The sequence below is a fragment of the Zosterops lateralis genome (assembly GCF_965231275.1).
Source record: "Zosterops lateralis genome assembly, chromosome: 29".
Lineage (NCBI taxonomy): Eukaryota > Metazoa > Chordata > Aves > Passeriformes > Zosteropidae > Zosterops > Zosterops lateralis.
Genome location: NC_139789.1, coordinates 5,930,829 through 5,957,276, shown reverse-complemented (window position 1 = coordinate 5,957,276; position 26,448 = coordinate 5,930,829). Strand labels below are relative to the sequence as shown.

General features: G+C 54.1%; 1 protein-coding gene across 1 annotated transcript in view; it reads right to left on the bottom strand.

Annotated features, from left to right (window-relative positions):
* PTPRS (protein tyrosine phosphatase receptor type S) overlaps window positions 1–26,448 on the bottom strand; it is a 114,488-nt gene that overhangs the window by 62,804 nt on the left and 25,236 nt on the right. Inside the window, exons 3-6 of the mRNA XM_083879766.1 lie at window positions 20,821–20,966; window positions 19,636–19,777; window positions 10,095–10,283; window positions 2,997–3,014 (exon numbers count right to left, since the gene is read on the bottom strand). Coding sequence (XP_083735892.1) covers window positions 2,997–3,014; window positions 10,095–10,283; window positions 19,636–19,777; window positions 20,821–20,966 — 495 coding nt within the window. The remainder of the gene's footprint in view (window positions 1–2,996; window positions 3,015–10,094; window positions 10,284–19,635; window positions 19,778–20,820; window positions 20,967–26,448) is intronic.

Here is a 26,448-nt window from a genome sequence, read left to right as displayed (position 1 = left end):
GACAAGAGACGGCGGCACAGGGACACGGTCACGGCTCTGCGGTGGTCTGGGGCTCTGGGGGCCCGCAGATCCCCCCCCAGGTTCAGGGACAGGGGCTGGGGCTGCACAGAATATTTAATTCCCCCCCCAGGTTCAGGGACAGGTGCTCGGGGTTGAGGCTGTACAGTGTATGGTCCTTCTGAGCTTGGCTGTCCGGCCCAAAATGCACATTGCAACACAGGAGAATATTTAATTCCTCCCCTGGGCTCAGGGACAGGGGCTGGGGCTGCACAGGAGAACATTTAATTCCCCACCCTGGGCTCAGGGACAGGTGCTCAGAGCCCCCAGTTGCACTCGGGGCTGGGGCTGCACAGGAGAATATTTAATTGCTCTCCTCAGGTTCAGAGACAGGCACTCGGAGCCCCCAGTTGCGCTCAGGGCTGGGGCTGCACAGGAGAATATTTAATTCCCCCCCCCAGGTTCAGGGACAGGGGTTGGGGCTGTACAGGAGAATATTTAATTCCCCACCCTGGGTTCAGGGACAGGCGCTCAGGGTTGAGGCTGTACAGGAGTGTGGTCCTTCTGAGCTTGGCTGTCCGGCCCAAAATACACATTGCAACACAGGAGAATATTTAATTCCCCTCCCTGGGCTCAGGGACAGGCGCTCAGGGTTGGGGCTGCACAGGAGAATATTTAATTCTTCCCCTCCCTGGGTAACCCGGTGTTGCTCTTTGTCCTGAACTCATCAGCAAAAAGAAAAAACCCCACCGAGTTTAGTGGCTCCTGCAATGCAGGCGTTCTGCACCAGAACTCCCCAAATCAGCCTCGATAATCCACATTGACTGTGAGCCCCAGAAATCCATCAGCGGGCGGTTTGACTTTCCCCCTTTGCTCGATTTGAGCATAAAACAAGTGACAGGCTTTGTCACTCCACTGCCTGGGGAATTTCTGGGGCTGCTGCCTTTGTTTTGAGCCCAGTTCCTGCTCCTGGGGGAGCCCTGCTGGAGATAAGAGCCCCCCTGAAAAGCACCTCAGTGATAGTGAATATTCCCCAGGGGAAAACCCTGTAAATGCTGCATTGGAACTTCAAAAATTGCCTGCACGGTTTACATCATCTGGGCCGAAAGGATTAAGGTTTGTTTTTTTTTTTTTCTTTTTCTTAAACTCGTATATTATTGCAGGCTACAAGAATATACCCAGGGCCCAAAGTAAAGATTCCTGTCAGCAAATATGCAGAGAGATGCAGCATGGAACTACATGGGAGAAAATTGCCTCATTTGCCTCAGAAGGCTCCATCCCTGCAAAACTCCAGTTAAAATACATACTACATAAATAATTCAACAGGCCCTCCAATGTTTTATGTATTAGGAGTACATGATTATACTACAGATATGGACAGAGCTCACATGTGGTAAGATTCTCAACTCACATCTCTGGGAAGAAAAAACAAAAAAAACCTCCACCTAAATACAGAAAACCAAACAATTCCAGCTCAGTGTAATAGTATTGATAAAATCTTAAGTGAGAGGAGTGCAAATGAGATCATTGTTGGTTGCAGACAAGGCCTTTTGAGGGAGGAAAAAGCCTCCTGTGTGTTCACAGAGGACACAGAGCTCACCTTTTTCTGTGTGGGAATGATTCTGGTGGGGCTGGGAGAGGATTTGGGACAGGCCTGGGGTGTCAGTGCAATCCCCCACAGCATCCCCTGTGCCTGGGAGCTCCCAAAGGGAATTAAACCTCAAAAAAAAAAAAAAAAAAAAAAATCCACCCAGGCCAGTAAACCAAAAACCCATTCCAAAAGGATCTGCATCCTTGTTGTATTTTGGCACAACAAGAGTTAAAGCCCAAAGTGGCTGGAGCTCCCCACTGAGCGCCCAGCTGAGCATATTTCATGTGGAATTACAGCTCCAGCTCTGCTGCTGGAGAGCTCCACTTGGGTGGAAAAACTGCCTGCTGAGTTCCCCCAGAAATTCCCGTTAATTCGGACAAATCCGTGGGTTGTTTCCACCCGGTTCCAGACACGTTTTCTGTGCTGCTCACACACTGAGCATCACTGGGCTGAGAGCAGCAGGGGAGGTGAAGCCCCAGTGCAGAGCAGGAGGGAGCCCAGGAGTGCAGGGGGCACTTTCCCTGGGGAAAGGGGACTCATCCCTCCCTCCCTGCCCACCCCTCACCCCGGCTGGTCAAGGCAGGGGCAGAATTGAGGCTGCAGAGAGGGTGAGGAGCGTCCAGACACTTGTCAGACACGACGTAAATCTCACCTACAGCACCTCCTGTTGCTTTTACCAACAGAGCAGAGAGTTTACGGGATTTTAAATGCGCCAGCGGAATTTTAAATGCACCAAAGCAGGGCCTTCCAAAGGGGGTGAACACCCAACTCCTGCTGCCTTTCTGCTCCAGGATAAATTTTTGACTCCATTAAAGAGACAGTGCAGAAGTGACTTACCGTGGGTCTTTCCCAGAGAAACCTGAGGGTAAGAGAGTGGGGAGGAAGCGGAAAGAGGCTCTGGAGCCAAACAAATGAGGTGTGGTAAGAGCTGAAGATCTGCCCGAGCAAAGGACTGCAAAACTCTCATCCCCATCAGCAGCTCGGGAGCACTTTGCACCAATCAAGAGAAAGTCCTAAGTATTTTACCAAGCCTTGATAGCATTTAATGCTGGAGATAAACTTCAGTCCTTCATAGTCCTGGAGAGATTAGCTCTTAAAACTCTGCCATAAATCTGAGGCAGCGCAGCCGGGGACGTTATTACAATAACGGTATCAGTATTACCAAGTGCACCCAGCAAACAAAAAAAAACAACAAAAAAAAAGGACATTATAACCATAGATAAAATAAAGACAGGTATATAAAAAAAGAAATATCCAGAAGGTGAAGCAGGACAAGAAAAACATAACACAACAACACAGATCTGTACTGAGCACGGGGCAATGGGACGGGATCTGTGTGGAGAGAAGTGTTTGGAGAGTGGGTGAGTGAGTGAGTGAGTGAGTGAGTGAGTGAGCTGGGGTGTCTTACCTCGGATCGGTGTACCTTCTGCAAAGGAAACAAAGACAATGAGTGAAATGGCTGCAAAACCCCAAACACCTGCACTGCCCGTGGGAAAAGGACCTGAGTCAAGGAAGACAGCTCCCAGCAGGAAACTTTGTGCTCTGTCTCATCTCAAATTCCAGGACGCTGAAGAGGGTTTGGGGGACTTTAGGTGGGGGGTCCTTTTCAGCAGCCCAGGGCGGTTTGCAGAGCCTCTGTGGCTCCAGACTGGCTCCATTCTGTTGTGGGGGTGTAAAGAAACCCCTCAGGCTCTGAGCTGACTTCACTGTTTGCTGCTCCCTGAGCTCAGGCTGACCCTGCATTTACCTTCCCCACTCCTGGGGACAGGGGTGGCCTCAGGGCTGTGCCAGCCCAGGCAGGGACAGGGACACAGGGGGACATCCTGCACCACGTTAATCTGCAGGTTTGATCCCACCTTGGCCAGAAAATCCCCAGCTCCAAACTTTAACTCTTGGCACAGACGTGTGGGGGGTTCAGTCCTGCTCAGACCTGGGGCTGATCTGCACAGGGGCAGATCTGGGCAGGGAGAGGTGCCAGGGCTGCCTGGACCCTCCTGCAAGGCTCTGGAGCCCCCCTGACAGCAGCCAGGAGGGTGTGGGGAGCAGAGCCCTGCTGCTCTGGCCTCTCCTTGGGCTGTGTTTTATCCCCAGCCCCTCCTGCTGCCCCTCAGTGCCCAGCCTGGGGCAGAGCTCCCAGCTGGGAGGGCAGTGACAGTCTGGGGGGATAAAAACCCCTGTCCCCCCATCTGAACCTCCTGGGGCTGCAACCAAAACCATCTTCCTTTGCAAACACGGCAGGTCCTTTTGCTCACGGGGGCATTCAAAGCTTATCAAAGGAGGGGGTTTTAGTCGGTGGGGTTTTTTTTTACCCCAATCCTGAGAACGGGGCAGGTCCCGCAGTGCCAGGAATTGCCTCTCCCTGGGGAGAGATGCACCAGCTCCTCTGCAGTGGTGACACTGCTGCTGCCACTCTGCAGAGCTCCCAGCCACGTTAAATGACAAATGTCAGCCTCTCACCCTCTCCTCTCCCCCAGGGAGGAACAGCAGAGTTGTGATCCTGCTTTACACACGGGGGGAAACTGAGGCAGAGGTGAAGCAACTCGCCCAAGGTCACGGAGGGAAGACTGTGGCAGAGGCAAGGACAGGAGTCAAAGCCTCCTCCGTGCCAATCTTCTGCCTCAATCACCAAAAAAAAAAAACCCTTCCCTCCTTCTCCTCCAGCCCTGCTCATCCTCCTGCTGCGGTTCAATCCCCCATTCTCAGGACAGAGGGTAAAAATACAGAGATACTAATTAGAGTTCACTTTTCTTTTTTTCAAAGGAGCTAAGGGGAAGAGAGGCATCATAGTGTTAGGGATTAGACTCTAGTTAGACTCAGCTTCTAGTTATGAGGTTAGGTTATTAGCTAGAGAAAAGTTAGCATCTAGTTAGGGTTAGGGACTGGCTAAGGTTAATGAAGCAGGTTGTTAGCTCTCAGGACAAAGGTTGGAGAGACAGCGCTTGGAGGAGGTGGGGGAGCCTGGGCCCCCACTCAGGAGGTGGCAGGAAGGTTTAAAAAGCAAGAGAGAGAAAGAGAGAGGAAGCAGCAAAAGGTTATAGACCAATCCAGTGGAAATAAAAACAGCCTCTGATACGTCCTTCTGTCTCAAAACCGGAGTGAAAATCTGCCATCTGTGGCACCAATCTGGAGCAAGGCTAATGGGGAGAGAGGGGAGAGGAGGGGGAGAGATCCCGACATCACCCGTGGCTCAAAAAGCTCCTCTGGTCTCGGCTAAGCCTGGCAGTTTCCTGCAGAAGTTCACTCTAATTGACAGCAGAAACATGCTGGAAAGTTAGAGCTGTGTGAGCCCAGACACGACACCAGAGTCACCTCCTGTGTCAGGGCAGGGCTGTCACTCCCTGCTCCCCTGAGCCCTGGGAAGGGGCTGCCACAGCCCTGGGGACAGCCTGGCCTGGGGACAGGGCTCTGGGGGGGCAGCAGGGCCCCCCTGGGCTCCCCAGCTCTAACTGGGGCAGGTTTAGGGCCGTGCCCCACACCAGAGTTTGAGTCCAACGAGCCCCAGCAGCGCTTTGGGCGGGGGGCACAGGCACAGATGGGAGATTTTCACTGTTGGAGTTTCACATCTAACCAGCTCCGTGTCCAGCACAGGGGCAGCAGGAGGAAATCCACTCTGTTAATTATCCTGGGGGGCTCTGGCAGGTCCTGGAGGGTTTGATCTGGGGTTGGGGGGTGCAGGGGAGGCACCTGCAGTCAGGACTGGCCTGGTGTCCCACACAGGGAATGAGCACGAGGCTGCACAGGGAGGGCAGCAGCTCTGCAGGATGATTACAGGAGGAAAAGCTCACACTGGCTGCTGACTCTGGGAGTGAAATGCTGCTTTCTGAGATCCTCAGCTGCTATTCTGACAGTGCAGACTTTTCACAGCGCCTTGCACAGCCTCCCTGGATCTCCAGATCTGCCTATTTAGGGCGAATTTTGAGGCTGCCTGAGCCCAGATGGCCAGCCCGGGGTTTAGCAGCAGAGGCAAAATGCAGCTTAAAGTCCTCGCCTCTGGATTATCAAGGGCCAGGATGGTGCCAGGCAGAATTCCCCATGCAGGTGTCCCCATTGTGTCCCCAAGGACGGGCTCTGCTCTCCCACCAGCCCTTCCCCTGCTCCCCCAGGGGTTCCCCCAGCCCGGGGAGGAGGAGGAGAGGGGGACAAGTCACCATGGCCATGGCAAGGGCAGAAAACACATCCCCACCTTCTGTCAGGCCATGTGGGGGGACATGAGTGTGCTGAGCTGCCTCTCCCCGGGGCTGGAGCAGCTCCTGCTGCACAGAGAGACAGACAGACACACAGACAGACAGACAGACAGACAGACACTCCTGGGGTCTGTGCAGGGCTGGGCTCTGCCTGACACCTCACCAAGGGGACCTGGCCCTGCAGGGATGGGGACAGCAGCTCTGGGGACACGTCCTGGGGCTCTTCCCTTCCCCAGCCCTTCCCTGTCACTCCCAGCTTCACTTTGGGAACCCCCAAATTGCTGCACCCCCAATTCTCCCTCCTCAAAACGCCACTAACCCCGTTAGATGTGAAACTCCAAGGGCCTCCTGCAGGTGTGAACACAATTATCACAGTTCCAGGGCACAAGCCTTTGTGTAATTGGGGAATTCCAGGACAACTGTTGCTAAGAGACCGAAAAAAATAAGAAAAATAAAAAAATCTATCCAATGTTAGGAGGTTCGTATTTAGCTGTTATCTCTTTGTACGGATTAATTAATTAGAATTGTTATTACTACTTTTTTAATTTTTCTTTTTTTTTTTTTTTTTTGTAGCCTGCAATACCCCTGCAGAAATTAATTTAGAGGGCAGAACATCCCTACTGAAAGAGTTAGTAGAAGAAATGCAGAGCATGCCTCTCAAGAAGCTGTTACAAAGGAATTAGTTTAGAGGGCAAAGGGTTACAAATCTGCACATTAGCAGGTTTGGGGGTTTTTTGGTTGGATTTTAAAATTTTTTTTTTAATTGAACAAACTTACCAAAGGTCTCTGAATGTTAAATAAAAAGTGAAAAAAAAAAAAGAAAAGAAAAGAAAAAAGCTTGTTATAGGCAGTTATTTAGAAAACAGAAGACACACACAAGACACAAAAGGCTTTAGTGTTGCAGAGCTGAGGACGATGGCTGAAGGCGGCCCGTGTCCCCCCTAGGTGGCAGCTGAGCAGAGGACATTGCCTTTGCCTCCTGCTGTGACTGTCCCAAGATAAACAGAAATATCCATTTCCCAAGGCCACTTTAGCTCCTGTCCAAGCTGGGTCTCTGAGGGAAGCAGGAGCCCAGGCAGAGCTCCTGCCCATTCTCCCCTGGCTGACACTGAGCTCTGCGCTCAGCCCAGAGCCCCAACAGATTTCCAACTGCTTGGAAATTTCATCTGGAGACGGGAAGGGGAAGCAGAAACATCCGACAGGGAGAAAAAAGCCACTGTGGTTAATGATGTATCACCCGTGCCTTGGTTAGAGTGAAGACCCACATTCCAAACGGGTTCCTGGGATGATGGGAATATAATGACCGTGGTCTCCGAGGGCTGTTTGTATTTTTTGTTTGTATTTTTTGTTTGTATTTTTTGTTTGTATTTTTTGTTTGTATTTTTTGTTTGTATTTTTGTTTGTATTTTTGTTTGTATATTTTTTGTTTGTATTTTTTTGTTTGTATTTTTGCATTACCAGTTCAGGTTTTACACAAATGAGAACCAAACCCGAGCCCAGAACCCGATCTCACTGAGCTCCTCGTCTGACATTTCACTTATTCCTTTTAATGAGCTCGTTTGTGTATCTGCCACTAACTCGTGTATTGATAAAAATTCATTTCTTATCACCCCCTGTCCCCCAGCAGCACGGCTGTCACATCCTGATGGCTCCATCCCCAGGGGGATCTGGGTGTCTGTGCTGCCCTGCTGCTCGTCAGCCTGGCCCAGCTCAGAGGGGACAGTCACTAAATCCCAGAATTATTTTGGGTTGGAAGGAGCTTTAAATCCCATCCAGTGCCATGGAAAGGGACATTTCCCACTGTCCCAGGGTGGTCCAGCCTGGCCTTGGGCACTGCCAGGGGTCCAGGGGCTGCTCTGGGCACCCTGAGCCAGGGCCTCCTCACCCTCCCAGGGAGGAATTTCCTCCTGGTATCCAACCCAAACCTGCACTATTTCAGTTTAAAGCCATTTTGGTGCATCTGAAGCACCTCCAAAACAGAATTTTGTATCGTAAATTGGAGCTGTTCTCACACCTCTTGAGCCAGGGCCTGCCCACCCTCCCAGGGGGAATTTCTTTCTCAATCTTGCTAAAGCTGTTGGCACAAAGTGCAGTTGTGACTTGGCTGCAGAAGGTTCCTGTTCCCAGAGGGTCTGTCCAGCCCCCTCCAGCTGGGGGTCACTGGGATCGTGGCCAGAGTCCCACTGGGGGCTGAAAGACCCCAAAGAGCATCAGCAGGGTCCTGCAGCACCCCCAGTGCCCTGATGTGTGCTGGTGCCACCCCTCTGGCAGCAGAGTTTGCTTTCTGGGGAGATGAATAATGGAATTAAATTCTGACTTTAGCAGCTCAGACAGCAGCTCACCTCACCACATCACACTGGGATCTGCCTCAGCCTCGACTCCCTTCCACAGACACAAGTGCTGACACAATAACAGCCCCAATGTTGATATTTTGCACTTTCTCAGACCTTTCCTGTGCAGAACACGGAAGGTTTGGAAGGCCCTGAAAGCAGATGGAACCGGAGAACTGGGAAGCCCTGGCTGCCCCAGGATCTGCTCTCCCTGACACACAGGCAACAGGTTTGTGCCCTGGAGACAACAGGGATGCTGCAGGGTTCCACCAGTTTACTAATTTAAATGAGCTGTAAATGAGATTAAATCTCAGCAGGTATCTCCTGTTTATCGGGAGGGTCAAGGGTTCACTCTGAGGTTAATAAATTCACTGGGATAAAAAAAAAAGGCAGAGCTCAGGTGGCTTCAAGGAAAGCACCAGATCAAACTGAGCTAAAGGCATTCTAGCAAGATGATGAATGTATTAAAAATAATCTGCCTGCGCATTGCTCACACTTCAGATCACGGTCACAGAGCATGATACAATTCTAGTTTACCTCTCATTATTTATGCTGAGTGATTTTTTTTTTTTTTTTTTTTTTTTAAATTTGCATTTGCCTCAGCTGTTATGATAAAACAGGGAGGTCAATCTCATCTGCGTTCGTGGGACTCAACGAGCCGTTCTAATTCAACAAAGCAGTTTAAGGATCTGCTCGTGGCTTTGCTCCACTGAGCAAGGAGGAATTTGTGCAGGTGTGGAAAAGCCACATTGAACTGGAGCTGTGCTGAAGCTTTTCCACCGGCGGCCCACGGAACCAAAATCTTTTGTGCAGAATCTTTGCCAAGCCAAGCAAGAGGAAAGCCAGGTGTTTCCATGCTTTGCTGTCCAGGTCCAGCAGGGCAGAGCCAGAACTGATTTCTCCAGGGCCAGCAGAGAATCTGGGCAGGAGCAGCTGGTTATCACTTCAGTGGAGAACTTGTGAAAGGTCTGACACGAACAAATCAACTCCAGTTGCCTCTGCTTTCCCCCTGCCTACAACGATGCCTTTCCTTTGCCAAAGAATACTTAAAAATGAACCACGGGCACCTTTCCTCGAGGCTGGGTCAAGGCAGTCAGCCCCAGCAGTTTGTGAAAAGGATTATTTCCTGGGTTAATGTTGGTGGTTTTTTTTTTTTTTTTTTTTTTTTTTTTTGTCAGAAGGCAGAACTCACAAAACTCGCTTCGTTTTTTTGCAGCTATCAATGGAAGTGTTCCATCAGTAGTACTCAAAAATAAACCCACCTATGCCCTCCCTGCACACGCTCTCACACAGAGAACTGGCAGATTTAACAAGCGCAGAAACAGCTCCCGAAACGTGAACGTGAAGGGACGTCACGTTGCCACACACACACACACACACAAAAAACAGCAAACAGAAAACAAACAAGAGAGACAGATGGACAAGCAGATGGGGAAAGATGGAAAACTGACAAAGAGCCACGGAGCTGGGGTACATCTGTTGTGGGGCAGAGGCACCCGGGGGTCACTCTGGAACGTTCCCAAGGGCTCTCCGGCGATGGCTGCAGGGACGTGGTGCTGGGGACTCCCTGCCAGAGCTGCTCTTCAGCACCAGCTCTGAGAGGCTCCCTTTGCACCCTCGTGGTGGGCAGCAGGAGGCTGCTGAGCCTGGACCCTACACCAGGTGTGTGTGTGTCTCCAGAGCGGGTCTTTGCTCCTTTTCCTTTGCCAGTTGTTGCTCTGAGGATCAAACCCTCATTCCCCATCTCTGGAGATTCCCCTGAGCTCAGGAGAACCACGATCCAGGGAACTTGTCTCCCCTGTTGTCATTCCCCTCGTGCCAACGGGGCAGCAGAGAAGACCAGGAGGGCTCAAAGTGGAAAAAATTCAACCACTCTTGGTGTAAAAAACCCCAAAACACCCAAATTCCCCAACCTGCAGCATTTCTGACCCCTCTCCTCTCCTTCAGGCCCCTCTGCAGCCCCTATTTGCTCCCTCCAGCCCCGGCCCTTACCTGATCTCAGCTGTTTTATCCTGCCGTTGCTGGCGCTGGGGTCCACGGGCAGGAAATCCTTGAACCAGGTGATCTCGGGGTCGGGGTTGCCGCTGGCGGCGCAGAGCATCGTGGCCGTCCGCGTGCGCTCCACCACCTTCAGCTGCGGCCCCATGTCGATGTTGGGGAAGCCGGGGGGCAGCTGGTCCTCTGGGGGGGGCAGAGCAAAGGGAAAGGGGCTTTCAGCAGCTGCCAGGGCTCGGTGGGACACCCCAAGGGAAGCAGAACCCACCCTGAGCGAGGCGAGTTCAAACACTGGGCGCTCCAAGGTGGGAAAGGTGTGACACACTAAGATTTACCAGCTTGTCCATTTGGGGTGGCCATTTCAATGTCCCACAAGATTCTACATTTATTTACCAGCTTGGGTGGCCATTGCAATGTCCCACAAGGTTCTACATTGAAATGCAAATTTTTAAAACCCTTTGGGGAACAGCAGAATCGAGTCAGAGAATCACTGAGGTAGGAAAAGACTTCCCAGGTCCACCTGCCCCCCTAAACCACGTCCTCAAGTGCCACATCCACTCATTCCCTGAACACATCCAGGGATGGTGGCTCAGGCAGTCTGAGGCAGTCTGGTCCCTGTTTATTCATTCTTTCAGTGAAGAAATTTTTCCTGATATCCAACCTGAACAATGACGCCATATCCTCCTTGTGCTGTCACTTGTTACCTGGGGGCAGAGACCAACCCAGCCCTGGCTGCACCCTCGTGTCAGGGGCTGCAGGGGGTGAGAAAGTCCCTCCTGAGGCCCCTTTTCCTCTGGGCTGAGCCCCCCCAGCTCCTCACAGGGTGTCCGAGTCTCTCCAGCAGGGAAGCTGTGCCAGGTTGGGGCTGGCAGTGGGTGGTTTGCAGAGCAGACGCTGCACAGGGATCTCTGCACTGCACAGAACCCTCTGAGCACTCACAGTCAACAGGATGGGTGTCCTGTGTTGTGGTGTAGGATGTACACACAGTATTTATCCCATCCCCATCCCCATGAGCTGCTGGAACCAGGTGGGGCAGTGTTTTCCCAGGCCCCTCCTTTGGGCTCTTCTGCTCAGGGCCCATCAATGCCTTGCCCAGGACTCACAGGGAACTCCCTCCAGGAGCTCTCTCTGTTTAATGGGCCATCAAGGAGCCACTGCACGACTCCTCATCCCATTGGGAGATGCTCCCAATGCCCAGGGGGAGGAGCCAAGCATTCCCACCTGGAGAGAATCTGGGATTTGGGACAGGACAAGCAGCCCTGAGCCACTGGATTCCCAGAGGAGCAGAGCTCCCAGACCTTTCTGTGGGATCACTGCTTCAGGAAGAGCCCCTCACCTGGACTGCTCCCCCCACCCTGCTCAGGGTGTGTTCTGACTCTGGCAGTGCTCCTTTGTGTTATTGCATTGATTTTATTTTATTTTTACCTTTTTATCTTTCTTCTTATTAAATTATATTTCTGACTTGGAGCCTCTCACTCGTTTTGCTTTCAAACCACAACAATGGGCTCACCTTCCCCCTCCAAACCTGACTGCACAGAGCACAGAGAGAAAAGATGGGAAACCCACGTGGAAAGGGCTGTCAAAGACTCTGGGACTAGGAGAGAAAGGAGAGGGAAATCTCCTCCTTCAGCTGCAGAGACCAGAGGGGACACACACACAACAACAATAACACCACCACGCCAAGTGCTGTCAGCCAGGGGGTGAGTTTGGAGTTTATTAATTCCGAGTGTTGCTGCCCTCCCAGAACGGTGGCACCAGCACCCAGCTGAGCTTCCTGCTCCTCTCAGTGCTGCTTCTGCCTTCACTAATGAGGGTGAGCAGGGCAATCCCAACAAGGCTGAATAATTGGTGGTAACTCCCACAAAACCCCAGATATTATTTCCCCAGTAATATCTGGCACAGCCCCTGACTCCCGTGGGACGGGGAGAGCTGTCTCAGGCTGGCTGCCACGGCTCAGGAACGGGCCATTTCCCCCCCAGAAGGTGTTTGGGGAGGATTCCAGCAGCAGGGAGAGACTGGGAGGGATCCTCTGTCATCCCCAATGAGCCGTGTCAGGGAATCACAGCCCGGGAGGCTGGGCCGTGGAATCCAGCCCAAAAACAGGTGAGGGAACAGAAGGGAAATAATGCAGGGAACTTAAAAACAGGTGGGGTTCTTAAGAAATGAACATCCATCACCAGCAGCCTCCCGCTGACACCGAGGGGAGCTCTCAGAGGGGCACTGGGGTGGGGCTGGCCTTGGCTGGGGACCCCCTGCCAACTGCAAACACAGCCAGAGCTCCTTTCCCCAGGCTGGCACACAGTGGATGAGGAGGAGTGGAGCCAAATACAAATGGCACAACCCAGAGACAGAGGGACAAGGGACAAACCCAGTGGCCTGGCTGGGGTGGGGTGTCTGTTCACAGAATCCCAGAATGGTTTGGGACAGAAGGGACCTTAAATCCCACCCAGTCCCACCCCTGGGTGCCATGGCAGGGACACTTCTCACTGTCCCAGGGACACCCCCCACTGTCCCAGGGACACCCCCCACTGCCCCAGGGTCACCTCCCACTGTCCCAGGCTGCTCCAGCCTGGCCTTGGGCACTGCCAGGGATCCAGGGGCTGCTCTGGGCACTTGTGCCAGGCCTCCTCACCCTCCCAGGGAGGAATTTCCTCCTGGTATCCAACCCAAACCTGCACTATTTCAGTTTAAAGCCATTTTGGTGCATCTGAAGCACCTCCAAACCAGAATTTTGTATCGTAAATTGGAGCTGTTCTCACACATCTTTAACCAGGGACTGACCCAGCCCCTCTGAGCTCCCTGGGCTGAGCTGGGGCACTGCAGGACCCCCCAAACCGTGTGTTCCTGCAGCCCCCCAGCCCCTCCAGCAGTGATGCCAGGCCAGCACGGGGACTCTGGGAATGGCTGTGCCTGTGCACAGCTCCCAGCCAGGCTCTAATGGCCCTCCCTCCCCTTCTTTCCTCTCTCTCGGCAGCCGTGGGAGGGCGAGGGCTGGAGCCGCATTGGCTGTGGATGACATCACTATTGATCCCCGCTTTTCTCCTCTCCCCGGTGATGCTGCTGCACCTGCCTGCAGCCCCTGGCCCTTCCCTCCAGCCCCTGGCCCTTCCCTCCATCAGCCGGTGAATGCACAGGGGGATAAATAACCCCTGGAATAACACAGGGTGTGTGTGTGTGTGGTGTGCACACGAGTGTGTGTGTGTGAGCCTGAGCTGGGGGAGCAGCTACAACCGTCATTACCCAGCGTTTCTAATTAAACAGAAATGTTCATCTCGCAGCACAACGTGCAGAATTCCTCTGAGTTTAATTAAAACGACTGCGACGAGAGGCAGCGCTCGGGCTCGAGGAGCGGAGGAAGCGGCTCTGGAGCATCACAGGCTGCTCAGGCTCAAGTGCTCACATTTCCTTCCTGCCAGGGAAGTGAGACTCCTCCAGGCCCTGCAGCTGGGCTCCCTGGGACTGCAATCACAACCTCCCTGCAACCCCCACGGGACAGGCCCTGCCACCCTCCCCATCCATCCCCGACACCCCCAGACCTGCCCCTGAATAAACAAGGGATGGTTCTGGTGGTGAATTCTCCTTCTGAAAGCAGCTCAGGCAACTGCAGGGACAAAAGAACCAGGCACGAGCTGGAGATGCTCCAAGGGCACATCTGGGATGGTGCAGGCAAAGCTTTTCCTGAGGTGCAGCTGCCACATGAAAGGAACATCCCCAACACCTTGTGCATCCCTGACTCAGCCCCAGCTCTTCACAGCCCCCCCAAAGCTGGTGAATCACCCCAAGGCCTCGCTGAGCACGGGAGGGATGCAGAGAGAGGAGAAATCGAGCTGTCATTGATCATAAATCCCACCCAGGGACACGTTCTGAGCCTGGGCCCAGCTCAGGCTGCCACACACAGTGAGGGGTCCCAGCCCCAGGCAGGGGACAGGGCTGCTCTGTCCCCCCTGTCACTCTGGAAGGGAAGGTGGCAGCCCTGGGTTCAGCTAATTAGCCGAGCTGGAAATGAGGGTGATTAAGGAAGATAAAGCGGGTGTTGCTGCTGCTCTTTCCCCCGCAGGGTGTACACAGTTGTTTAATAATTTACAGGAGGAGGGTGTGAGCCTGAGCAGACGTGCCATGGAGCCGGTGCAGAAAGGCAAGAGGATGCTCTGGAGGGAAGAGGAGGAGGGATTTTTCACTCTCCTCTGGAGATCTGGATGCTGCCTGGCCTGACTGTCCTCGTTCAATTACAGAGCTGGAGCAGCTCGAGTGATGCAAGTTTTAATCAGGATGAAAAATCAAAATTCCAGCACTCCTGGAGCCCCATCCCTGTTCCTTCCATGGTGTTTAGGAACCCTTGGGCTGCCCAGGTGTCCTTGTGGAATTCCATCATTCCGAGCCCTGTGTCTGTCCCTGAGTCTCAGTTCTCTGTCCCTGCCCAGCCCAAAGAGAATTTCAGTGCAGGGAGGAGCCTCACTGATGTTCTCTGTCTGTTGATTCCATTTCTTTGGAGCTGAAAGTCTCACCATGGGAACAGTAACAGCCTCACGATGTTATTGAGATTTGGCAATAAATGCACCCCCAGACAGGTGTGCTGCCCCCCCAAACAGGGCAGGTAATGCCTGTGTTCCCTCCCCTGACGTGTCCCCACGCACCCCCTGTCTTCAGGCATCTCAGCTAAAATGACTTTGATGTTATTCAGGAGCTACAGAATTAATCTGCCTGTCAATGTCACCCCATTTTCAGGTCACCACAAGAAGAGCAAAACAAGTGGAGTTTGAAGACAAGACTGCCAGGGATTCTCCAAATGGCAAAGTAACATTTCAGAGGGGGCACCTTTCTTTTCCCACGTGCTCCCCTGGGACTCTGCTGAGCATCCAGAGCTGCTTCTTGTTTACCTTTTGTGATTTAAAGCCAAGAATTGAAAAAAAAAACCAAAACCCCCCCCCCCAAAAAACAACCACCCCCCCCCCCCAAAAAAAAACAAACCAAAAACAAACAAAACACACACACACACACACACACACACACACACACACACAAAAACAAAACAAAACAAAACAAAACAAAAACCAAAAAAAAAAACAACAACAAAACACACACACACACACACACACAAAAAACAAACAACAACAACAAAAAAAAAAAACCAAAAAACCCCCCAACAAACCAGAGGGATCTTGCTAGAACTTCACACATTCCCACACCAGATGTGCTCCTGAAGCAGGAAATGTGTGAGGGAGATTTCAGGCTGGAATTGCTAAAGAAATGTCTGAATCCTTGATGAAAGGAGCCCCAGAGGGAATCACCAGAAGGTGTGAAAGTGTCCCAGGGACAGTCCTGGCGGTGTCCCCCAGCCCCGAGGTGTCCCCCAGCCCCGGGGTGTCCCCCAGCCCCGAGGTGTCCCCCAGCCCCGGGGTGTCCCCAGCCCCTTGTCCCCTGCCCTGCAGAGCAGCAGCCTCAAGGACAGTCCTGGGGGTGTCCCCCAGCCCCGGGGTGTCCCCCAGCCCTGGGGTGTCCCCAGCCCCTTGTCCCCTGCCCTGCAGAGCAGCAGCCTCAAGGACAGTCCTGGGGGTGTCCCCCAGCCCCGGGGTGTCCCCCAGCCCTGGGGTGTCCCCAGCCCCTTGTCCCCTGCCCTGCAGAGCAGCAGCCCCAGGGACAGAGAGAACTCTGTCCAGGGTGGGCAGGACACTCCAGATCCTGCTCCTTACACTGAACTGCGCCAGTCATTGCTTTTTTGTGCAGCATTTACCAACAGAGCTGCCCCCATCAGCTTCCACAGAGCAGAGAGTGGACCCAGCCTGGTCCTGGTGGGAGACCCAGCCCTGCCTCCCTCAGCTGGGGGTCCCTGAGCCCACCCAGCTCTGCCAGCACAGAAAACCCTTCACCAGAGTCTCCCCCAGGGCAATAAAGGCGTGGAGGGAAAGGATAATTCTGCATACAGGATGTAATAATCATCATCATCACGTAGATAGGGATGATGGAGATATAAATGTAGACACAGACAGAACCCCAGGGTGGTTTTTGGGACTGAAGGGACCTCAAAGCCCATCCAGCCCCCTCCTGCCATGGACAGGGACCTCCCACTGTCCCAGGGGGCTCCAAGCCCTGTCCAGCCTGGCCTGGGACACTCCCAGGGATGAGGAGTCCACAACCTCCCTGTAAATACCCCAAGAGATACAGACAGGGACATAAATCCCGTTTTTGGGAGTGGGGCAGCCTAGAGAATCTTCACCAGCACAGACCTGACGAGCCTGTGCCAACTACCCTCCTTCCTGCCCAAGTTACAGCAAAAAAACAACAGCAGCTGGAGTCAGAAACAACTGGAAAACGCTTCCCAAATCTGCTTTTTCCTCCAGCTCTGCAGAAATCAGGTCTGCAGGGCTCTGTCCAGCCAGCTGTGAGGAGAACAGCCAGTCCCCACAGCCCCACCAAAGCGGGATCCCTGGAGGGGCAGAGCAGGGAGGACAAACAAGGCAGCAGAGCTGCTCTGGAGGGACCCTGTGGGTTGAACAGTGTCCACCACAGCTCTGCCTCCCAGCAGCTCCCTGAGGTTTTCCCTCCTGCACTTTCCTGTTTCCAAGTGAAGCCTTTGGGTTCCTACCAGGGTCTGATCCAGGAGGAACCAGGTGCAGGAGCCAGAGGGGTTTGTGCTCAGTCCCTTCAGCAGCTGCATTTGGCAGGGAGGGATGGATTGTTTTCTCCTCTGAAAAGAAGAAATTTGTTTTCTCCTCTGCAAAGAGGGAATTGTTTTCTCTTCTGCAAAGAGGAAACCTTTTCTGTGCTGTTTGCTGGGAGGGGACTGCACTGGTGCAGGAAGGTCTGGGGTCACAGCAGAGGCTGCACAGCCACCCCAGAGCCCCCCAGGGCAGTCTGCAGCAGCTGGGGCAGGTCAGGCCAGAGCCCCCCAGGGCAGTTGGCAGCAGCTGGGGCAGGTTTGCACTGCCCAGAGTGTGCCCAGGTAACGGGTTCTGTCTGCAGTGACACCTCCCTCCATCCCCAGGCCGGGCAGAGCAGCCCCCCAGAGCAGCCCCCTCCCCCTGCTCAGCATCAGCTCTGCGAGGGAGAGCAGAGCCACAGAGGAGGAGGAGGCTGAGCAGGGAGAGAAGAGACAAACAGGAGAGTGGGTGAGTGCAGGAGAGGGGAGGAACAGGAGGGGAGTGGATGCCAACACTGCTCACTCTGTCATTGTGCAGATCAGCTTGGCTCGGTGCTTTTAACTTTCCCCAGCACTTAAAAAGGCAGATAAAGAGGAGACAAACTGTGCTGTGTGAGAGATGAGGAGTGGTGAAGGATGGAGCAACTCCAGCTGAGCAGGGAAAGGGGAGGATTTGCTACAAAATCTGCCTCCTTGATGCTCTCCAACACCACCCTGGCCCAGCCTGCAGGTAACTCCTGCTCCCTCAGGTTCAGGGGACCCCCAGTGCTCCAGGAGAGCCCAAAGCAGAGCAGGGGAGCTGGGGGAGCACAGCCAGAATGTTCTGGTGGGATCAGCAGAGGCTGGGAGCAGTCAGGCAGTGGGAGGATGCAGCCCCTGAGCTGTCAGCTGTCTCCGGCTGACGTGGATGAGGCTGATCCCAGGAGGAAGAGCTGCACAAGGATGTGCAGAGAGCCCTGGTCCCTCAGGACAGCCCCTGAGCTCGGTTCATTCCTGTCCCAGGCTCTGCAGCTCCCTGACAGGAGGCTGTGCCCAGCTGGGGTCGGGCTCTGCTCCCAGGCAGACACAGGGAGGAGCAGGGAACGGCCTCAGGCTGGGCCAGGGGAGGCTCAGGGGGGACATCAGCAGGAATTTCCCCATGGAAAGGGTGGTCAGGCCTTGGGAGGGGCTGCCCAGGGATCCCCATCCCTGAAAGAGCCCAAGGAACACTGGACACCTCAGTGCTCTGGGTGGGGACAAGGTGGGGATGGGTCAAGGTTGGGCTTGGTGACCTTGGGGGTCTTTCCAGCCTTGGTGATTCCATCAGTGATCCCTCAGGGTGCAGCTCCCTGCTGGGGACACCGAAACCACTGCGGGCAGCTGGAGCAGGACCTGCTGAATTCAAGGGGTGCAGACTCAGAATGTGACTGCAGGGCCCCCTCTCCCAGCCTGTCACAGCTCCAAAGGAACTCATGGGGATAAGTGTGAAGGATGAGGCTCCCACCCTCTGGGATTAGCACACTCCTGTCACACCGAGCCTTTCCCAGCTCCTGACAGCTCCATCCCACCACCTCCCTCCACCAGAAGGTTAAATGCCACGCCAGGCGCAGGAGCTGCACACACATCCAAGGCACCCACACAAATCTGTCAGGCATGACTGGACCACGGGCCCCCACACGCTCCCAGGCAGCCAAAATCCTGCCAGCCCCGAGCCCACAGCAGGGATATTCCCAGCCAGGAAGGGGGCTCTGTGCCCTTCGTGTCTGGTGTTGGTTCCTGCTGCACGTTGGGGACTCACAGCCAGTTTTGCACAAAGGACGTGCTCGGTGCCTGCCCAAACAAAAGGGTTTCAGCTGCTCCAGGAGGGAATGTTGGAATTGCTGGAGGAAAAACAACTGGCCCATAGGTAAAGCTACCCCTTGGCCCTGTGAGGCTCCTGCCTGGAGCTCCTGGAATTGTTTTTAGTCTTGTTCCTTGCAGAGAGAAGGGTTTTTACTGCCGGTGCTGCCCAAACACCCCTGGCTTCACCCACAGCCAAGCTGAATTCCCCACGGGAGCTCCCAGGCTTATCCACCACCCCACTCCTGCCAGGATCACCGGCACTGCCCTGAGCTTTGAACAGAGGACATCACTGGAGGGTGTTCCAACCCCAAAACGGGTCAGCCTGAGCCCCCGGCCCCGCTCAGCTCTGCCCACAGTGAGTTTAGGGATCTCCAGGGCAATAACAGAAAACATCCAGAGGCATCCAGAGCTGCAGCATATTGTTCCCTCCCCCACAGCCAGTTCAGGGAGCAGATTTCCAACAGATGACACGAGGGAGGCATCCATGTAAACATCCTCTGCAACGGGGACGAGTGGGAAAAGGAACCAGAACAAAATGGAGAATGGGATTGTTTTCCTGGAGAGTGCACAGAGCCAGGGACCTCTGGGGAGAGGGGAGAAGCCCAGAAAGGCACGAGAGGAATCCTGCACGAGGAAAAACGTTTGCATTGCTACCAAATGGGTGAAAGCCCATGCAGATCCATAATCATCTGAACCCCGACTCATTCAGGGGTTCCTCAGTGAGGATTTTCCTGGAGCCACATTTCTGGGTATCACAGGGAGCTCCTGGGTATAATCTCTGCGTGTGTGTAATGGGGAGCTCCTGGTGCTGTTCATAAACCTGGGGAAGGAGTTTTTTGGAGGGGAGGAAGATCAGGTTGGGAGGAACCCCAGCACATCACCAGTCAAACCTCCTGGAGTGGCCCAGTTCCCACCACAGCAGTTTTGTGTCTCTCTGGGGTGAGAACAGCCAACAGATCTGGGGTCAGAACAAACCACACCAAACCAAACCCAGGAGGGCTTTGTGCCTCAGCCAGGGACTTTGAGCAGCCTCCCCACCCACCTGAGGGCCCTTCCCGTGGCACTGGGCAGGTTCTTTACCTCTCAGGACGGTGAGCTTGGCGTGGACTGTGACCTCCCCATGGGGGTTCTGGGCAACGCACTCATAAATGTTCTCGTCGCGCGGCGTGCGCAGGGGCTGGATCCTCAGCACAGCCCCTGCACTCTCGTCAAACTCGATGGTCTGGGGACAAAGAGACACGTCAGAGACAGCAGAGAGCAGCACACACCCACTGCAACCCCCCAGCAGCTTCTCCTCAGCCCCCAGTGTCCCCCAGCCCTGGCTCTGCACCGAGCTCAGGGTGACAGAGCTGTCACCAAACCCTGCCAGTGAACACTGAGCCACCAAAGTCTGGGGACAAAGAGACAGAGATATCATGAGAGAGAGCAGCAAACACCCACTGCAACCCCTCAGCAGCTGCCCCTGAGCCCCCAGTGTCCCCCAACCCAGGCTCAGGGTGACAGAGCTGTCCCCAAACCCTGCCAGTGGCCCCTGAGCCACCAAACCCCCAACCTGCATCTCAGGGGCTCTGAAAGAACCATCCACAGGGAGGGGTGTGGGGTGGGAGTTCAGGGCACGACTGGAGCGAAGGAGGACGAAAGGGACCAAAGGAAAACATAATAAAAAGGAGCCCCCGCCTGACTCCTCCATCTGCAGGGGCAGCTGACAGCACAGAGCTGCTCTCAGCTCGCAGCTGCCTGGCAGGGCTCAGTCCCACAGCAAATTCCACAGGATGACCTCCCCAGCCCTTGTTCCCCCGCTCTCATTTCTATCTAAACAATGCCAATTGCTCGGGGCTGGCTGCCAACGGCTGCGATTTAAAAAAAAAAACTGCAGCTTTTGCTCCAGCCTGTCCCAGGATTAAGGTGCTGAGCCGTGGAGGGATGTGAAAGGTGCATTTACACAGCTGAAAGTGCCACCAGCTTAGCTGGGGTTCCTTAAGAAAGCAGGAAGTTATCCAGGAAAGGGAAAAAAACCCCCGCAACGACACAAAATAAAAAACTTCAATAACATAATTGAGCCAAGTTCTCTCTTGCTTTGGAACAGGCCCAGCTGTTGACATGGCCAAGAGCTTGCATTTCACTCCTCCTGCTGTTAAAACTCCTCCCCCTTCCAAATTTCCCTTTATTATCAGCCCTGAGAGTGGCTGCAGAGGAGCAGGGGCTGCTTCGTGTCAGTCCCTCCCTCTTCACAGAGACACCAGATTTTTCAGGGACGTCTCTCACCTCGAACCTCTGAGAGTTCACCTTCTTCCCTTTCTTGTTCCAGGTGACCCTTGGCTTTGGGTCGCCAGTGGCTTGGCACACGAAGGAGGCCACCCCTCCTGACACACCAATTTGGTCCACGGGCTTCTTGATGAACACAGGGGGACCTGGAGGGCACAAAAAAATAAAAAAGGAAATATCATCAGTGGCAGGCACAAAGACAAACCCCAATAAACGCGGTTTGTGATTAATAGTGGTGTTGTTGCTGATATTCCTAATGATCCCAGTTGAAATTAAACCTCTTGGCCTTTTTCAGAACAGCCTTTTACCTCCATTTTTTACATATGAAGCAGCTCCAGCAGAAAAATGATTGAAGGCCTGATCCTACTGAGACATTTCAACGTTGCAAAGCCTCTTTTACTCCTGAAAAGTGGAGTTTTAAATTGTTCCGTACAGGGGAAATCGCCCTTGCAAAACCCACCTAATGAGCATCACCAGAAGCTGGTAGAGCTGAAAACAACACTTAGAAACGGTGAATTTCACTCTCCATCTCCTTGGAGGTGACCAAAACACCAGGGAACAGGGGGAGATGTACAGGAATGTTGCCAGGGAAGGGGAGAAGGACCATGAAGGAGATGGGGCAGCACTGGGCACACACATCTCGGAGTGTGGAAGAGGCTGATGCCAGTGGCTCTGGGGTGTGAAATCCCCTTGGCTGTGACACCTCTGCTTCCACCTGCCCGTCCCTCCTCACAGGTGCATTGACACAGAGCAGCTCAGTGACCCCTCAGAGCGGGGAATCTGATGGGCCACAACCCACAAACCAGAGCTGTGCTCAGGTCAGAACCACCCCGAGCAGAGCCCAGCCTGCTCCTGCAGCTCCCCTTCCCCTCGGAGCCTCCCAGGGAAGAGATGGGATCCCACAGCCCCAGGAGGAAGCCACAATCTCCTCCCAGAGCAGCAGCAGGAGCGGGGCAGAGATGGTGAGCACACACACACAGGGGGTCTGGGGCCGTGCTTGAGCCAGCCCAGGCACAAAGAACAACACCTGAGCCCCTCCAGTGACCTCCACCAGCATCCCACTGCCCCCAGAGCAGCTCTGCAGGCTGGCAGGGGGCTGAGCTGGGCTCTGACCACCCCAAGGGGTGTCAAGGGGCTGCTCATGGCAGGAAACCGTGCCCAGCAGTGTTTGTGCAGAGCCCACACTGGGAATCCTCCTTCCCTTTCTCTAACCTGCTTTCCTTCCCCTGTTTCCTCTCATCTAGTTAGCTGGAAATTTATTGAAATATTGAAATCACGAGGCCGCAGCTGTGTTCAAATAAAATCACTCAGATCATAAAGTCGCCGTCTGTTTTCTCGAGAAAAGCGTCGCACGTGACCGCGGGAAGTGTCTATTTATCTGCTCATCCCCAAGAGTCTGTAAAATAAGATGCAAACAGCCTCCCACAGAGCCCGACAGGAGGACAAATGGCAGCTGGGGAGAAGTCTCCAGGGTCTTTTAGGGGTCGAAAGACAAAAGGAAGCCTTCTCCCCTTCCCTGCCTGGCGTGGCCAGCAGTATATAAATAAAAGCTCATGTGATGCAATCAAGCATTTGTTTCCACGCTGGAGGTAAATACAATTTGCTGGAGCTGTTTACGTCCCCACCGAAGGCCGTGTGTACAAAGCACCGCGTTTATAAATACCCAAATCTATATTTAGAGGTCGCAGAGCCTCCTTTGCAATGTTACAGCTAAAGGTTATCGAGCAGGTCCCCACTGGAGGAACTGGCAGCGCTGGGGGGATCTGCCTTCCATCTGAGAAAGGTAAAACCCGAACTCTGCTCCAGGCTAAAATATAAATGCTCACTCTGCCCCTGACTTCCTTCCTGCCCTCACCTCCGCTCGATATCTGAGGAGTTTGCAGAAGTCAATTCTGAAGGTACAGCTAAAAAACATCCAGGGCTTTTAAGAACACTTTATTGATGAGAGTTCATTTCCTAAAAATAAAAGCCCCTAATAAACCTTAATGTCACGTATACATTTAAATGGGTGCGGGCTGCATGATGAGGGCTCAGCCAAGGAGAAAAACAAGGTTCTATTTCTGTCCTGGAGGAAGGGATGGTGCTCCAAACCCCGCTGAACGTGGAGTCACTGCTCAGCATCTCCTCCTGGGGTCCTGTGCTGGTTGGTGTGGGGTGATGGGGGAGCTGAGCTCTCTGTGCAGGGGCTTTTCCTGAGCTCCTGCAATGCCCAGCTGCCCACAGGGGACTCACTGTTAGACACAAAATCCCTACCACCAAACCTATGAGATTTTACTGCTCACTTGGACAACGGGTGAGAATCGGAGCTAAACTGTTGATTTGAAAATTGTCCAAGCCCCTGAGCTGCAGGTTTGATTCCTCCCCCCTCGTGCTCTCCAGGCACTGCAGCTCCTGTCTGCAGCCCACGGCCAGCCCTGAGCAGCCCCTTCCCCTTTGGGGAGGAGAGAGACCCCCACTGCTCCCACAGGCACAGGGCTGATCCAGGGTGATCCACAGTGATGGAGATCCACAGTGATGGTGATCCAAGGTGCTGGTGATCCAGGGTTGGTGATCCAGGTTCTGGTGATCCGAGGTTCTTCTGACCCAAGGTTCTGGTGATCCAGGTTCTGGTGATCCAAGGCACTGGAGATCCAGGCTGTTGGTGATCCAGGGTTCTGGTGACCCAAGTTCTGGTGATCCAAGATTCTGGTGATCCAAGGCTCCAGTGATCCAGGTTCTGGTGATCCAAAGTACTGGTGATCCAGGGTTCTGGTGATCCAGGGTTCTGCTGACCCAAGGTTCTGCTGACCCAAGGTTCTGGTGATCCAGGTTCTGGTGATCCAGGTTCTGGTGATCCAAGGTTCTAGTGATCCAGGTTCTGGTGATCCAAGGCACTGGAGATCCAGGCTGTTGGTGATCCAGGGTTCTGGTGACCCAAGGCTCCGGTGATCCAAGGCTCTGGTGATCCGGGTTCTGGTGATCCAAGGTGCTGAGAAGGACTGTGGAGGAGACACTCCACAAGACTGAGGACACCCCTTGGAGAGACCCTGCAGAGACTCTGGGCCCCGTGAAATCCAGTCTTTTACTGACAGATTTTTGCACTTTTTTCCTTCCTGAGGGCCGTTTCCCAGCGCCTCACAAAATAAAACCAAAACGAGGGTTTTCTGACAGAACAAACAAACAGGGAGTGAATTACGTTCCATTTCCCCGTCAATAACTTCTCCCCAACCCAGTCGTCTTATCATCATAAAAAGTGCATTAGCAGTAATTGGGGAGGCAGGAACAGGCAGGGCTGGGCCCGGGAACAGGAGCACACTCGCTCCCCAACTGGCCTTTTCTGGGAAGGCAGACAGGATAATTATAGGCCTTCAGATGGAGACTTCCTCTCACTGTCAGCAGCTCTTGGCTGCCTTCGGGGAGACGGGACTGGCAAGGTTGGGCAGAGGAGGGTAAAAAAAGATCAAGGATGGTTTTTTTTAGGAGTGAAATGCTTCCACCTGGCCGTTCCCCCGCTGCTGAGCCACCAAAGGCTGCAGGCTGAGTCAGAAGAGCTGGGCTGGCACAGGCTGTTCCCCTGGGGGTGTGGGGAATGTCACTGGGAGCATCACCCCTCTCCTTTCCTTTCCTTTCCTTTCCTGCAGGGGAGGAAGGGCAGCACTGAAGGATGGATGGCTGTCCATGGAAATTTCTACAGATGGCACCAGCACGGGAAGGGGTGAAAAGAGGTGAGGAAGATGAAGAACTCCTTTACTACACCTTTACTACACCTTAACTACACCTTTACTACACTGGAAGTCTGTGATGGGGGGCCCTGTTCTCCCACAGCTGGAGTCACCAGATGTGACCCAGACACAAAAGGGTCACCAGGTGTTACCCCTGCCCTTAGAGGGGTGACAGGTTGTGACGTGGTGTGGACCCTCACAGGGGACAGCAGGCACAGCAGGCACAGCAGGTCAGACATGGAAGGCTCTTTATTATCTGACTCCAATAACTTATATACACTTTGTACAGAGGGCCAGGATTGGCCCAAGGAGGTCACAACCTCCTGACTCCATTGGTCACTGTGACCATCAGTCAAATTCTCCTCTCAGAGAACAACTATGCAAAACACACAGATAAATTCTGAGAATACAATATTGTTTACGTGAAGCAGCCTGAGAACGGCGCTGCAAAGACTCAAACACTCCAAAGCAAGAAAGTCAGCGGTGACAGAAGCCCAACAACCCCCAGCCCTGGGCCAGCTGCCCCCTCTCCCCTCTCTGGGATGAGGCATCAGACCCTTCCTGCCCAGGACACGCCAAGCTGCTCTCCCCAGTCCCCACGAGGATGGGAATTTGGGGATCTGGCACACCCACAGAGCCTCCAGGCTCTTGTCTGAGTGCACTGGGATCCCTTTGCAAGGGAGGCACAAACCTGCAGCACTGAGACTGAGGCTACCAAAAATCTGTTCCTATTTCTGACATCCGAGGTGAGAAGAGCCACGTTATGCTGCCTGCTGGAGGGGAGGCATAAATCCTCCCTCCTGGTCTATTTAAACTGCTGCTTTCCAGGGCTGGGGCTGTTCCTTATCACACGGGAGCAGCCAGCTGGGGTGAAGTCACCGTGTCCCCACAGGACCCCTCCAGGCCACCACTGCACGTCCCTGTGCGTGGAAAGGATCCACCTCCCTCCATGGCAAAGAGGATGAGCCCCGGGTCCAGTGACTGGCACCTTGGAAAAGATTCTTCCAGCTGTGATTTCACCACTGCACATCCCTGTGCGTGGAAAGGATCCACCTCCCTCTGTGGCCAACAGGATGAGCCCCATCCTCAGTGACTGGCACCCTGGTACAGCCCAGGAAAAGATTCCTCCAGCTGTGGTTTGTGCACAGGGACAGGTAGTGACACACACACACCTGGGATGGAAACTGCTCAAAAGGACGGGACAGGGGTGGTGTGGCCGTTCCACAAAGATCCTCCTCAGGCCTCAGCTTCTTCCCCACCTCCCTTCTCTCACCCATCACAGGGGGCACAGCAGGGCCCCAGTGCTGCTCTCTGTGGTCCCCACCAGCCCGAGGGACAAGGAGGGACTTGGTGGGAAGGCAGGGGGACCTCAGGCCAGGATCTTTCAGCACTACAAGGAGAAAGCAGCAGGAGCTGGGGGAGATGAGCCCTGCTGGGATGGAGGAGGGCAGCCCAGGGTCGGGCAGGGGGCTCCAGGCAGCCCAGGGTTGGGCAGGGGGCTCCAGGCAGCCCAGGGTCACACAGGGGGCTCCAGGCAGCCCAGGGTGGGGTAGGGGGCTCCAGGTAGCCCAGGGTCAGGCAGGACCATGGCCAGGCAGGACCCTGAGGGTACCCGAGTGCCCCCCACCCATCAGCTGTGACAGCAGCTCATCCCACATCAGTCCACGAGCCCCATAACGAGGCACAACCCCGAAACACACGGAGCTCTCCTGGCAGCTTAATGAGGGCCCCTGGTCCATCACTGACAGCAGTCCCAGGCTGTTTGCAGGCAGAGGCTCGAGGCAGGGAGCTCTTCCTGCCCCTGCCACATCGCTGTGACAGCCTCTCCTCCAGCCCTGTCAGGGCTATTGGCCCCCTGGAGCAGCCTGACCCCCCACCTGCCCAGACAGGACCCAGTTAAAAAGGGTTTGGCTCTTTGCTCAACTTC